Source organism: Juglans regia, chromosome 6 (genome assembly GCF_001411555.2).
Source record: "Juglans regia cultivar Chandler chromosome 6, Walnut 2.0, whole genome shotgun sequence".
In the NCBI taxonomy this organism is placed as follows: domain Eukaryota; kingdom Viridiplantae; phylum Streptophyta; class Magnoliopsida; order Fagales; family Juglandaceae; genus Juglans; species Juglans regia.
Window position 1 is genome coordinate 28,479,252 of NC_049906.1, and position 15,977 is coordinate 28,495,228.

The 15,977-nt window shown below is 34.7% G+C and overlaps 2 protein-coding genes across 2 annotated transcripts; both read left to right on the top strand.

The window, feature by feature from the left end:
• Positions 1-8,263: 8,263 nt before the first annotated feature.
• LOC109010519 (protein CHUP1, chloroplastic-like) lies at positions 8,264-10,998 on the top strand. The gene is made up of 4 exons (XM_018991379.2): positions 8,264-8,549; positions 8,673-8,749; positions 8,849-9,514; positions 9,930-10,998. Exons 1-4 carry the CDS (start codon positions 8,441-8,443, stop codon positions 10,863-10,865), a joined length of 1,788 nt encoding a protein of 595 aa, XP_018846924.1. The 5' UTR covers positions 8,264-8,440; the 3' UTR covers positions 10,866-10,998.
• Positions 10,999-13,255: 2,257 nt separating this feature from the next.
• On the top strand, positions 13,256-14,060 carry LOC109010520 (oleosin-like). Its single transcript, XM_018991380.2, has one exon. The coding sequence runs from the start codon at positions 13,376-13,378 to the stop codon at positions 13,844-13,846; it is 471 nt and encodes a 156-aa protein (XP_018846925.1). The 5' UTR covers positions 13,256-13,375; the 3' UTR covers positions 13,847-14,060.
• The last annotated feature ends 1,917 nt before the right edge of the window (positions 14,061-15,977 follow it).

Sequence of the window (15,977 nt, forward strand, 5' to 3'; positions counted from 1 at the left end):
AAATATAGCGTGTAGCTCGATAATGGCGTCATTAATGCGACATAGTTTCCTGGTCTTGCATTTGTCCCTCGCAAGCTGTAGATGGTTTGATGTCGATGGATCGAGGGCCTTCCACATTTCCCGCTGTGCTCTGTGCAAATCTTTGGGCTCTGACCGCAACTGCGGAATGTCAGACTGATCTGTCTTATTAATTACTTAACCCATTTCCATGGTAGATGCTTTTCCAGGTTGCCCTTGAGCTGGGTATTGGGCCGAGACCCAATGGACTTTGTGGGGTGGGGAAAATCCCCTTACACTATTCTCAGTCGATGTGTATAACACATCATCTAGGTGTGCTCTAAATCAAATTATATCATATAAATATTTTACTAGATATGCTCTACATATAGACTTTTTTTTTTATAGACAGAAGTGGAGGGCTCGATCTAATTTTCCAATTTGGAGACCATAACTTGTATCATCTGATCCAAATGAATTTGACACTCTCCACACAGAAAATAGAATATTTCAATGTTTTATACATAATCTCATTTTTATTTGATGAAAAGTTTATGAATGGAACCTTAGATTGGCCACTTCAATATGTATTGTGGTCTTAGGCATCATTTGATTGCACAATTTAGATGAGATATTTTATTAAAAGTTGAATAAAATATTATTATAATATAATTTTTGTTTTGAAATTTAAAAAAGTTAAATTATTTATATTTTGTGTGGGAGTTTAAAAAAGTTATAATAATTATATGAGACGAAATGAAATAAGATGGTTTAGTTTTGTGTAATCAAACTAGCCCTTAGTAAAAGAATTAATTTTAAAACAGGATGTGGTATAAAATTTATTTTACATCTTTGAAAAAAAATTGTTATATCAGCAGTTTTATAAGTGAATAAATTCACTCCCACATAATTAAAATATAAATTTAAGATAAACTATATTTGCAATTTTAAGATGTGCAAATTCCATGCATTCACTATGATAAAAGTGGATAAATTTGAGATTTACATGAAAAATTATTTTTTTTAGTGATAGATCCCATTTTTTAAAGCGAGTGCATGCGATTTGCACATCTTATAATTGTATCTACCATTACTCATTTATAAAAAGAAATTAAAAAGAGAAAGGGTTCAAACCGGTCGGGGTGTCATTTCCTATTTTACACCCTCCAATAACATTTTAACACGTAGAGACTTATGTGACTTACGGTGTGCGTTGAGGAAAGTTTTTGGAAAATACTTAAGGCCGATCGGGTGGATTATTTGTTTTTACACCAGCCAATACAAATTCGCCACATAGAAGTGTGGGAAAGACACATATGCACCTGCACGCGGACCATTCTTTTTTCCCTTCCTCTCTCCCCCGAATTATTTTCCCCCTTCCTTCCTTCCCCCTCCCTCCTTCCCACAAATTCTTCAAGCGAGTCCTTGTAACACCCGGGCTCAACCCGAGTCTGCTTTGTAAATATTTTTGGGTTTGTGTATGAAAAGCTTATTTGAGATTTAAACGAATAATTTCAGAGTATGTTACGAGCCCAAAATTTATTTTGGCTGAATATGAATTTCATTGGGCTCAATGATTGGTCAAAGGCCCAATTTCTAATTCGCAGACCAAGGGGCCGGAATAATTAGAACTTGGCCCAATAAATTTTTTTCTAAATGTCGAAGATATTGTTGGACGAGAGATTTATTTTGGACATGAGAATTTTGACCCAAGTTATTTATCAAGTCCAAGCCCATTAACGTGTCCAATTTCAATATATATATATATATATATATATATATATATTGACCCATGGACGTAAATCACTCCGTACCTTCTACGTAAATTTCCATTAAGCACTACGAGGCCACCACAACACTCAGCATGCACGTCCCCATGTGTCCGAGAAGCAAGCACGGCAGCAAGCTTTCCACCGCCTGGATTTTTCTTTTTGTGAAACAAATTATTCACATCGCTACTCAGCTCAAATGAAAACAGACTACACTTTAAATTTTTCCCCCATAAACCCTAGCAACCCACGCACCACCTTAAGTTAACCTCACCAAAGCCAAGCCCTTCACATACGTCCAACACATGTCTCCTCCGCATGCAATCACCTCTCTAGGTGAGTTTGAGATTTTTCCATTGCCGCTAACCACCGCCACGCGAAATCGGGGTCTCCTTGCTAAGCTCCTCCACAAAATCTTTTGCACCATAACCCACTGCTCAACCACCATAGCACTACACTGCACCACCACCCAACGTGCCGAGACCTCCCTCGCAGAACAGAAACCCTCGGATCACTGCCTTAAACCTCAACCTTACACCACACCGCCAGCTCCCACCTTCACGTCGCCATCGTACTGCACGACCATTAAGACCCTTTTCAATGATGAGGAATTTGTGTTGGTTGTAATCAGGTAGAAGAAATAAGCAAGCTCACAAATGAAGAACAATATGAAAATGGTAGAGTGGATGTTTGATAGAAATTCTGTGAAAGAAACATGTAATCATGCTGGGCTAGTTCGAGGTAGCCCTTCCTCCAAATTCAAACCAGAATTCTAGTACATTCAAGATGATATCCCCTTCTTACCTTTTCCCTCATATACGCAGCACATTTTCCACATTTTGTTGCATAAGAAACTCTAACTTTGCTATACTCACCACACAGACTCAATATTGAGATAACAGTAATCAAAACACACCGTTCGGATATTTCACCAAAACGCAGCGTCTGATCACTAAGACACACTACGACCCTCTTCCAAGCTTTGATGGAACGGTGCACTTCATCCAGCTTAAATGTTGCACTTCATCAACTCCTGCACGATGCCGTTCCGAATTCTAACACGTCTTCACCTCACTTCTCAATTGAAATCTCGATTCTCTCTTCAATTCTGTCTTACTTCCCCAAATCTCTCTTAGGGTTCCCAACAACGGCCATCGCTTCAAGCCACTGCTCTCTCTCCTCTTGGTAACACCTCCTTCCTCACGCCGTGATCACTCTCTCTCTCTCTCCATTCTCTCTCTCTCGCTCATCTCTTTCTCTTTCTAAGTGTGCCGCCGTCGGGTCAGCCACCATTTTGCCTCTCGCTCTCTCTTAGTAAAAATATTTTCTCCCAATGCCATTCTCTGGTTTTTCTTATTCTCCAGAAACAAGTAGATGTAGTGATAACCTTTGGTTAGCTTTAGTCATGATCTTGGAAGTATTTTACGAAAATGCCTTCCAGTCCTTTAGTTATTGTTTACTCGTAAAGCAGTTCATGCCTTTTAAGCATTTTTACATTTTTTTGCCCCTCCAGTTATAAAACTATCAATTGTTTTTAGGAATATTTCAGTGGACTTGATATTGTTTTTACTATCGATGGGCTTGGGTCTCATTATTGAAGAACTCTATTATTTTTAAATGTACTTCGACTCATTTTTAAATTGGTCTTAAAAGTGGTTTAACATAAAATAATTATGGTTTATAATTATATTATTTAGTATTAATTTTTATAGTTAGATTCCGATAATAAATAAGTTAGAGCTTAACTAGTCAGAGATTTTTTTTATTATTTAAGTGAATATCGAGATATTTGAGAATTTATAATATTTTAAGGTTTCGAGAAATTTAGATTTTTTTAAAAAAGAGGTTACATAGCTTTCAGGTTTAAGTATTGAAAAATGTGTAAATTCGGATATTTATAAAAATTACGTCGCAATCTTATAGGTGACAAGCAACTTTCGTTCAACAATGTTGTGGGCTTATATTGTTAAGTTAGTATTTTAGGATAATGATGAAATTAACGTAATATAAATTAAGTCGATATTGATGTATTTGGAAAATTATGGTATTTTAGAATTATGAGAATTTTTGGGTATTGAGGAATTAAAATAGGTTAATTTTTATCATTTCAAGTTTAAATATCGATATACGTGTTTGATCGAAAATTTACGATAATTTTGTGACTATTTTATAGGTGACAATCTTTAGTTGTTCGGCATTATTTAGGAAAATTTATGAAAAGTTAAGAAGTTCAGGTAAGTGAGATTCCTATACTAGACTTTGCATAAAATAAAATGATTTAAGATCGATTTTGGAAAATATGTTATGTTATGAAAATGTTCTGTATTCGGATATGATGTGATATGATTTCTGAAACTTCTATTTCTGTTTCTGTTTCGTTTTGACCTTACCACGGGTGTAAAACTGTGGCCTCTGTTCGGGTTGGTACCAACTTTTCTGTTATGGTGCACTCACTTTGGAAACAAAGTAGTTTTCTGCTTAGTATTTCCTGTGTGCACACTCGGGACTCCGAGAATAATAAGGGGAAGATTCACATTCTGTTTCAGCTCAGTTGGCCACCGAGGTTTGCACAACCCTACCACAGGGGTTAAACATGAAATTTTATTCTGATATGATGTTTCAGTTATGCTATGCCAAAGGAAATTTTGAATAAGAATATTTCTGAACTTTCGCTCTAGTATTTTTGATAACATGTTCTGATTCTCTATTCCTAAAATAAAAATATTTTGTTTTACGTTCTGAACTCAGTAAATGTTCATGTTTATATACTAATATATGTTTTCTGCTTACTGAGCTAATAATAACTCACCATTTATCTCTACAATTATTTTTCAGATAATTTTGATGCATCAGCTGGAAGTCAGGAATATGGAGTACTAGCAAGTTTTGATGATCGTAGAAGATTAGTGCCTTAGGGTACAAGGACTATTTGGAGAGTCTTTTTGGTAGTGTTGATATTTTATATTGCTTTGGTATTTTGAGTCATGGAGATTTCTAAGTTTTTGTGGAAATTTTATGTATGTTATTGAGGTACTTCTTTTGTGACCTTATGGAGGAATATGGATATTTGTGTTGAATGAATAAGTTAATATTTTATGGAGACCTTGTGTTATTTTAAATGTGTTATTGGAGATGATTTTAGGTGACAAGATCTAACTCTCCGGACCCACGGGGATGGGGCATTACAATCCTTATGCCTCTAACTTCACCGATTGCAGCGTCTTTTCCCTTCCCACCATCTCCCTTGCACGCAGCACCGATTGCAGTGAAGATCTTCTCACTGTCGTGGGTAAATTTTCAATTTTTTCACATGCCATTTTCTTTTAGATTTTAGGGTTTGATTTATGGGTTAACAGTTGTGGGTTTGATTTATGAGTTAGCAATTTATGGTTTGGCAATCGTTTGATTTTCTCATTGTCGTAGGTTTTCTGGTTTTCTGGGTTTTCTAGTTTGATTTTCCCATCTCTGCCCAAGGTGACCTTGCCTCCACCAGCAAGAATTTGTCATGCAGGCTTCTTTCTTCATTGCAATTTCGTATGTACCGATTAATGAGATGACGAACACAAACATGTTCCTTTCTCTTTTTAATTTACTGGTGATTCAGTTAATGAACTGTCATACAGCATGATCAAATTGGATCCACGCAAAGATCTGGTCCTATATTATGGAAGAATATCATTTTCCCAAAGAGAGATGTGGCGTCTGATACAATAGATTCCAATGGCAAATTGGTTGAAAAAAAAGGAAAGAAAAGAATTTTTTTAACAATAAAACTGGTTTTGACATTAGAAAGGCTAAATATAGAACTGAATGAACCCATCTATTTTACTAAAACCTCTGCTTATTCTGGTTTCTTAACCACAAAACAGTTCTTCACGATAAGTTAATGCTTACAAGTAAAAATGCAGAGAGGTTTGGAGAAAAAGTTCAAGAGAGAGAGAGAGAGAGAGATAGAAAGAGAGACGGGAGAAAGAAACTAGGACGTGGGTGGGGGGAAGGGAGAGGGAGAGAAATAACTTGTATGCAGGTGTAAATAGGATTTTCCTGAGACCCCTATGTGGTAGCTGCTGATTGGCTGGTGTAAAAGCAAATAACCTACCCGATCGGCTGGGAGCGCTACCCAAAGTTTTATTCGAATTTTCCTTCTCCTCGAGCTCTCCTCTCTCCTCTCCCTTTTTCCTCTCTCTCTCTCTCACTCCCTATTAAAATTGTAACTCAGAAATGGTTGTTTGTAAAAATAAGTAAAACACCGTAACGTGAACAACAAACCTCAAGGGGCATAGCACCCACAAGAGAATTAAGAAAATGGCCTCAACAATATCTATGCTGATATAAGTATCCAAAGCCATGGCCATAAAGATCTCACCAAAACCATAACATGAGAAAGCACAGATCATTATGGATCTAACTTTTTTTTAAGGGGAGAGCAACTGAGTGAGAAATGGGTGCTTCGATGCAAACGTTCGAATGAGAGAGAGATAGAGTAGGGAGAGAAAGGCTTGAGCCTACTCAACGAGGGGTGGGGGGAGGAGGAGAGAGAGGGAGAACAGTGATCAGGTAAGGGGAGGAGATCATGAAATTAATGTAGATTCACTACATGCAATTCTATTCTTATTTTTGTTAGAATCCCTATGTGTCTTGTGATTATTGATAGGTGTAAAATAACGAAAGTCACCTGACCAGCTAGCTGCTAACCTTTCTCAATTAAAAAAAAAAAACCAAAGAGGAAATTGAAAATAATAGTTGGTTGGCCTTGCAGTTAACGGTGAGCAGCTGAGGGAGGGAGGGATCCTCGATCCGTCCCGACAATGTTCAAGGGCTTTGGGACAGTGAGCATATGGGAGGAAGGGCTTCGGGATGTGAACCTTATTCATGGGTTGTACCTTTGGCATTTATAGAAATAAAAATGCTACTTTGCCCACTTCATTTGTCTCCTCATTTTGACACCTTATGTATTTTAATTTTGTTTTATTTTTTTCTTTACTTAATAGTTAAGAAAGTGACTATAAGTGTATTGATATTTTTTTATATTTTTTAAAAATGTTTTAAAATGATAAAAAAAATATAAATAAAAAAATTGAAGGAAAATAAACAGAACAGTTTGAACTAGTGGTAACATGGAGCAGTGCACTCTGAGCGGCAGAGTAGCACCGCTCTTCTACCATATTTCATTTTATTTGGTAATGATTCCATCAAATCACAAAGAATCTTCTAAATAATTCAATGAAGAACAACAAGTAAAAATAAACTTTACCAAGAAAGTCCTAATTTACAGGATTGTTACAGCCCATCCACAACTTCTACTTCCAAGGAGTATGATTTTTTTTTTCCCTCAGATACTAAGGAGTATGATTATTGGCATATATGTATTGAGTTGTGAAATTCAAATATTCAAACTGTAATTTGCAAAATATTATTGTATCTAACATTTTTCCATAAAATTATAGTCATTAAAACTTATAAAAATAAAATACTTATTAACAAAATCTATAGTATCTAACAAATTTGTTTCTTTTTCAATATCATACTATCGAGTAATGCTACATATAGTCGTGGAGTGTGTAAGCGCCTCGCAATCGTTTTGAAAAAGAGTGAGCTTCATTATTTTAAAATTAGCTTTTTCCTGTGGGTCATGTATTTACTTTTTTTTTTTTAAAAAAAATTGTAGTACTTGCATGCACACTCCACGACTGCAAATATCATTTCTCTAGAGATTAAAAAAACAAGAGAATACAATATCATATTACATTCTTTATTTTTCATGAATATATAAATATCACACACGTTTGTATGATCATTGACTTAAAATATCTTAAAAATCAGTCTCATGGGCCACCAACATTAATGTGATTGAGATACATTCCTTCCCTATGGAATTTGGATTTATCTTGCTTGTAATGGCGTCCACTTGCTAATCAAACCCCTTCCCCAGCATGGATATTTGACATACAAATATAATCATCACATTGTTCTTAAATTATAATAAATAAATAAAAAAATCTATTTACAAATCAATGCCACCGACATGTTATTAATGTGGAAGTTTTTCATATTAACTGATATAAGAAAATAATTATTATTTTAACTTTTATATAACTATAATAGATTTCACAATAAATGATATTTTTTATACACCGACTTATTTGATCTAATAAGAAAAAAGAAATACTACAAACACAAAAAAATATCATAAAAATAAACTCACAATCTGATAAGATTTTATATGATTATATGTTAGATCTATTTTATAACAAAAATCACTTTATAATTTAACGCACCACATCAAAATATGTCAATTTATGAGTTATTTTTTAACATTTCTCGTAACAAAATTATCATACTATTTTGCATCCAAAATGCAATATAAAATACAAAGTCCCTTTCAAGTCCTTTGGCTTTATACAAATGTCCCTGAACTTTCTTCTTTGTCTGCTTTCATTGTGAAAGGTCGTTATGGTGCGGATTTTCTATCATGTTCTTCCAATGGCAATTAAATATCACTGTCCGGATAAAAGAACAGCCACTACTTGGTGATGAGCTACTGAACTGTGCGATACATACATTGATAAGAAGATTGTGATGGTGAAAACACAGAAGGAAAGTAATGAATTTTTCTTGGGACATTTCCCAGTTGGGGAACTAAGCTGTTCTGACCTGTACTGAACAACTACTACATGATAATCAGAGTAAGCTGCCTTGTTGTAGCTTCAGTTGCTGCCTTTTCATTTTCACAGAGAAACGTAGGATCTTCCTGGAAGCAGAACACTGTAATTAGACTGTCAGGTGCTTCTAAAGTTCTGTTTGTCAACTGTGAAAATCGCTTTTACAGTTTTACTTGTGCTTTTGTACTATTAATATCAGTTTCACAAATAGTGCCTCATTTTGGTGGTGCTTTCATGAACCCAGAAACCCATGAATCAGATCTCCAGCAGCAACAGATCCAAGAGAAGGAGGAAGAAAATCTCAAAAACCCGATGCTTTTTGTACTCTCTCTCTCTCTCAAACATGCATGCGCGCGCGCGCGTAATATGTTAAAAGTTCACAAAGAATTTTTAGAAATTTACAGTTTTTACATATTGCAGGATGAAGAAGAGGAAGAGAATACAATGACCAAAATTAGAGGGCAACAAAACTTGAAACCAAGTTTAGCTGGGAAAAAAGGGTCTGAAGAATTTGAGTTTTTGATACATGACAAGGATTTGAGCAATGTGACTGAGATGGGGCTTGTACAGAGTTTGGTGAAGGAAATGGAGCAGAGGAAAGTGACCATTGAAGGGAAACAGCTTGAATTGTATGGTCTGAAAGAACAGCAATTATCCATTGAGCATTTGCGAAGGCAATTAGAGGACAAAACCACGGAGATTGACATGCTTAAGATCACCATTAAATCATTGCAGGTTGAGAGAAAGAAGCTTCATGAACAAATCAAAGAGGGTTTCATAGCAGAGAAGCAACTTGAAATGGCAAAGAAGATGTTAAAGGGAATGCAAGAGAAGATAGAAGCCAAAGGAAGCCAGGTAATGGGGCGATTGATGGTGCTCCAAGAACAAGTTTCCAACTTTAAGAATGATGATATCTCGTTTAGAGATACCATGGTCGAGAAAAAGCTCGAAGCTGTTGAAAATGTTGGGCTGGAAGTTGCAGAAATAAAGAGGATGAACAAAGAGCTTGAGTTAGAAAAGAGGGAATTGGCAATTAAGTTGATTGTTGCTAAAGCCAGAATCGCAGCTCTTTCCAACATGACAGAGGTATAAAAAAAACTTAATTTCTTAGTAAGTAAAAAATAGCAAATAATTTTCTAATCATTTAATACTACAGCAGGGAATGATGAAGAGATAATTATTTAAAAGAACGATGAATACAACTCAATGCATCAATGTTTAAGTTTGTAAGTTTTTTAGTGCCACTTAAATTATCTGAATTTCAATAAATTATTAGAATTATATATTCTTTGTATGTTTTTCATAATGAAAGGTGCTGCTTAACCTCTATCTCGACTCAAATTATAGAACAAATGAATACAGTGAATTATGCTTGATTTCAAGCCAAACATTGCTCCCCACCATAATATGGATTCCTATAAAGCCATTCATCCCAGAAGATTTGAAATCGCTCAAGCTTTGGGAAATCTCCATAGAAATACTAAATGCTTTTATGTTGCAGGATAAAATGATGGCCAAGGCCAAAGAGGAATTAAGTAGTTTAAAACATGCCAATGAAGAACTTCAGGATCAAGTTGAAAGATTGCAGAAGAACAGATTCAACATGGTCGAAGAACTTGTGTACCAACGCTGGATCCACACATGCTTAAGGTTTGAAATCCAAAATCATCAAAACCAATCAATTGAGACCTCGAAATGTGATTCGAGCAAGGCTTCAAGCCAAAAATCTCATGAGAAAACTAAGTCATTAATGTCAGATCCCAGATTTGACAGCATTTCCTCCGACACCTCTGCTGAGAGTGACGAAATTTACAGCAGTACTACATATGATAGCTCATCAAGTAGCCAAAGAAGCACTGCTAAGAGACTTGGTGTAATTTTGAGCATGAAGAGGTGGGGGAGAAGCAAGGATGATCGGCCCTCTAGAGGGGATTCTTTGAGCAGGAGTGGCCTAATTCACAGATTTTTCATGTCAATGGTTCCATCAAAGCAACCAATGCTAAGGAAAACAGGTGACGGTTCAGTCATCACCTTATCCAAGAAACAAGAACTGCAAGACTCCAACAAATCTGAGGAAACACTGACTTTTCAGCGCATAAGGCCAGTTTCGTTTAATGATTCTGTTAAATCAATGGAGTATTCAACATATCTAGACATGCCAAAGTCAAATGAAGAGATGTCGGATGGAAAGAAAAACTATGTTTTGAGGAGTAGATTTGAGGGTGAGAAACATGAATCTTCATCTGCAACATTAGCAACTATGATGGATGACCATTCAAGCAGTCCAGCTGGGGAATGCATTAAGAATAGCATCAATACACATGAAGGAAACAGGACTGAAATTGCTCATGGAGACGAGCTGCTGCATTCAAGAATGTTCAAAGTGAGAATCTTCCTAGTGATAACCGGGTTAAGACCCATCTGCTGCAACTTGTAGCTGCTCTCCTCTCTGTCTTCATGTTGCTTGGTTATTTCTTACATCTTTCTGCAAGGATTTACTAAGCTTAAACTTTTTATGTTCAATTGAATTTCACAGATTCATATAATAGAATTTTTGCACCTTTCGTATTTTTAAAGTTGGGTACATGTAGTGTAATTAGAGCATTAACATTGGTTTATGCATATGCATATGCAAAATCACCTCTTTTGTATGTCCACTTTGTCATTCAAGCAAAATTTCCACATTGACTTATGTATATTTGAGACAAAATAATAATAAAATATTATTTTATTATTATTAATTTTTTGCTAAAATCAATTTTTTATATATATTTTACAATTAGCATCCACTACATACATTTGACATTAATAATACAAATGCAATAATAAAAAATATAATTTTTTTTATATATTATATTAAAAATATAATAAAATGAAAAAAATATATATTATATTATAATAATAAAATGAATGTGCAAGTGAAGGTTTGTTGTGTTGTTGAAGGAGAGAGAAAATGAAAGGATTGTAAAAGAGAGAGTTAGGGGAGAGAGAAATAATTATTAAAATATAATTTATAGGATGAATAGTGGTTATCCAAATTTGGATAAGCACTGTTCATAAGTAGCTAAATATTTAGATATGCATAAGCCAATGTGAAAGATTTTAAGATCATATTATGCAAATATGACTTTGTAAATGCATATGTATAGATCAATACTAATGCCCTAAGGAGGGACATCCATGTAGGCATTCCCCCTCCCCTTCTCAAGGCACTTGAAGGCTTGACGAATGCCAAGTTATTCATATTGGGGCTTGATAAACCCAATTACGAGTTATCATTTTCTTTAGAAAAATTCTTATCATCAGTTACTATTTATTATCCTACTTTTTACACCCTATAAAAATTACCTCCACACCTTATGAACAAAAAAAACTATAAGTATGAAGTATGAAAGTGAATAATAGCTGATGCATAAAATTCATCTTCCCCTTATCATTCATGTCAGTGGTATGTTTTTAGACGCTAAATATGAGATCTATGTTGGCATGTCCCCTATGATCTATCCTTTCTTATATGGTTTTTACCTCCTTTTGTAATGAGCTCTGTGAAATAACAATTTGTTTCAAAAATATAAACTGGTTGAAAGATGTATATTTGATTAATTGTATTATATTCTTAATACTTACATTCACGTGTGAGCGTGATACGTGAAATATTTAATTAAATAGAATAAAATATAAAGTCAAGATTCGAATTTAGAATTTTTACTTTGATATTATGTGAAAATATCACTTATCTTAAAATTTTAAATTAATAATAAAAAATAGATTTAATTATTTATATTATATTCTTAATTCAGACGTTGTATTATATGGATCTTACTCTCATAGTGCGCTCCACCATTGGGAAGGAATTATTTGGAGCAAAGGAAATCGAAAAATAATTCAGGAAAGATCTAAAATTTACTGTTTGAGATAAATGCTTCCGTTTGTAAATTATATATTTGCCCATTTTTAATTTCCAATCAACTTTTAGTAAACAAATCTAAACAATCAAATTCATAGACGTGAGATAGCAATTAAATTAAGGGTAATCTTTTACTTTACTTTTATCTCCCTATATAAATATATGATACTCTTATCCTCTTGAATAATTCTTAATTTTTATAAATAAAAAATTAATAGACAATATCACCTCATCATAATACGATATGAGTATAGTATATAAAACTTCTCATTAAATAAAACCATAAAAACTATAATTATAAACACTTTTTAATTTAAAATCTTTAATTTTTTTATCTAATTATTATATAATCATTACGACTTTTTTAAACTTTTAAATAAAATATAAAAAATAATTCAATTTGTTTTCAAATTTAAAAATAAAAATTATATTAAAAAATTATATTCTAACAATATTTTAATTTTATAATATTTTTATTTAATTTTTTTTCATTCATTTCCCAAAACCTCATAAGACAGTTCAACTCAAACTATTTCATTACTATTTACAGATCATCTCATTTATCTCATTATTTAAATTAAGCATAAATATCATTTCAATCTTTTTTGTCAACAATTAAACTAGGGTAAATTACAAAAGAGAAATGATATTTATAATTTTAAAATATATAAATCTTGCATATTCTATTTAAAAAAAAAACGTAAATCTATAATTTATATAAAAAAAAATATTACTCGTTACAAAATAGATGTCAAAATTTAGATATTCAAACTTCAACAAATCGAAATTAGGGGACATGAGATACGGATTAAAGTTTCCACCTTTGATCTTAGAAAACGGCAAAAGAAAAGGTCGGTCCTACCCAGTCCCAACAGAATCCCATTCCTCTCCACGTGTGCCCGCGCATGTCTACTCACACAGAACCCTCCACACACCTGTCTTCCCTCCCCTCCCCCTCCCCTTCCCTTCTTTACCACCTCCATCTCTCTGCTCTCTCTAAAAGAGACACCTTGATTCAGCTCCAGTTCTCAAAATTAACCATGGCCGATCGTCAGCCCAGCTCAGCCCAAACCCAGGGAGGAGCCCCAATACCCAACTCCACATTCCTTCGAAAACTCCAAGACCATGCGCCAAACTCCACCCAGCTCATCGGATTCTTGACCCTTCTCATCTCCGGCTCCGTCTTGCTCATCTTCACTGGTCTCACCGTCACCGTCACTGCCCTCGGTTTCATCTTCTTTGCCCCGCTGATCCTTATCTCCAGCCCCATATGGCTCCCCATCGGCACCGTCCTCTTCTTCTGCATCGCCGGGTTCTTGTCCCTGTGCGGCTTCGGCGTGGCCGTCGTCGCCGCCTTGTCGTGGATGTACCGATACTTCCGTGGGTTGAACCCACCCGGTTCGGACAGGTTCGACTACGCGAGGAGCCGGATCTATGACACGGCCAGTCATGTCAAGGACTATGCTAGCCAGTACGGTGGGTATGCCAAGGATGCGGCTCCGGGGGCCTGAGATTCTGAGAGGACCGGGTTGAATATGTAGCTAGACAGGACCCGATAGGGTCACTCTTGGGTTAACCCGGGTTTTCTCTTTTTACATGTCTGGAATTTTCTTTCTTCCTTTTTTTTTGTCTGTGTTGTTTTCTTAAAAAAGTGAAATTTCTTGCTGGGCATTTTGTTTGAATATTTTGCTTTCTGTTACTTTGGTTGGAAAAATTTTGATTCTTGTACGAGGAGATTGAACGGTTCAGATCTGCTGCTCTTTGGAAAAATGTAGCTAGCAAGGGAGCCTCATGATTTGTGAAGTCCGCATGATCATGAGCGTGACAAGAACTATTTATTAATAAACACAGTTATATAGTCTTAGGATAAAGTGTTTTCTTCCTGGGTTTGGTTGATGAGCAGCAATTAATGAAGTTGGGAGAGAGCTTGTCCTCGGATGGGGACAGAAATCTGAATGCCGTGCCAAGGAGCATGCATGCCTTAGTACGTACGAGGACGTATATAGAAATGTTGTGCCTTGTTGAGGTTCGATTCGTCATCGAACAAGGACTTAGCAATGAGGATGATACCTTGCGATGCAATGCATGGAAGAAATAATCTAAACTCAAATAAAAATAGGACAACAAAGTTTAGAAAGAAACCCTTAGAGAATTCAATGTTTAATCTCATTTTCGATGCATGGGGTTCCTTATTTGTATCTCGTTTTCGATGCATGTGATCCTTCATTTGTATCTCCTTTTTAGTGCACATGGTCCCTTATTTATAAACAATTGAGTGACACTTGTGAAAAGTTACAAACTTCTCACTTCATGATACATTTTCACAGGTAACACATATAAAAGGTTTCTAATCAACATTTGATAGCCTAGCAATTAAGGTTCCTATCTTGTGACTTTTCAATTCACAGATAACACATTTAAAATGTTTCTAATGCACCAAAGGGTACAACTCCTCACATGAGGTTCCTTATTTATAAGTAAATATGGTAGCGGATTTTTTTGGCGAAAGAAGGTTCTCATGGAATTAATTTAGGTTGTGTTTGGATGTTGAAGTGAGTTGAGTTGAGTTGAGTTGAGTTGAGATGATAAAATATTGTTAGAATATTATTTTTTAATATTATTATTATTTTGGGATTTGAAAAAGTTAAATTGTTTATTATATTTTGTGTTGAAATTTGAAAAAATTGTAATGATGAGTTGAGATGAATTAAGAGTATTTGAAGAACCAAACGAAGCCTTAGAGTTTGATGGTTCGGAAGTTTTACAAAGCCGTTTGTGAGGTTTGATTCGTATGGATAGTTTGGGTATGCCTTATATTAGAGAGGAATGAGCTTTATTTGTTTAGAGGTCTTTTTGAGATTTTTTTTGAGAGCTTGGTCTATTTATTTTAGCATCTGTTTCTGTTTGGTTGTATAACACCTTGGTTTTGGGCGTTATTGTTTAATTAGGTCTCGTTTGTATTCGTAACTCATCTCAACCTACTTCAACTCATTTCATCTCATCATTACAATTTTCTTAAATTCCTACATAAAATATAATAAACAATTCAATTTTTTCAAATTTCAAAATATTTTTTTTAAATTTTTATATAAAATATAATAAAGAATTTAACATTATTTTACTATTCACAAATCATCTCTGAATCCAAACCACTCCTAAGTAAACTTAGGTGCTTGAGATTTGTTATGAGGTTTTTTTCCACCATAAGGGAGTATTCTTTAATAAATTTAGGGTAGGGGCCACTTCTGAGAAAAAAAAAATTTTTTAATGAAGTGACACTTATGAAAAAATTATAAATTTTCAATTCGTAACACATACAATCGCTCGAACTAGGCCGGCAGTTAAAGGCTTTTATCCCAAGCTAATAGGAAAACAGGAGACTTGAGCTAGGGACCAACACACGTCCTAGGGACGTCCAACCATTGAACCATTGGGTTCAACCAATATAACTCTAAGATGTTGTGCATCAACAGAAAAAATAAAATAAAGTTTGGGCTTAATACTATGCATCAATAGAGGTAGTTAGCAGTTTTGAACGTAGTGTTAATATGTTTTCATCTAAAGGATCCATGGCAAACCACATCTTGAACTATAATCTTTTTAGTCAGGATTCTTTACATAAGTCACATTGTACGACATATA

Bases quoted from the DNA above. Each gene is read 5' to 3' on its own strand.
- LOC109010520 (XM_018991380.2), top strand. From the start codon at position 13,376: ATGGCCGATCGTCAGCCCAGCTCAGCCCAAACCCAGGGAGGAGCCCCA.
- LOC109010519 (XM_018991379.2), top strand. From the start codon at position 8,441: ATGATAATCAGAGTAAGCTGCCTTGTTGTAGCTTCAGTTGCTGCCTTT. The intron at 8,550-8,672 runs GTGCTTCTAAAG...TCATGAACCCAG, and splicing joins CACTGTAATTAGACTGTCAG to AAACCCATGAATCAGATCTC. The intron at 8,750-8,848 runs GTACTCTCTCTC...TACATATTGCAG, and splicing joins TCAAAAACCCGATGCTTTTT to GATGAAGAAGAGGAAGAGAA.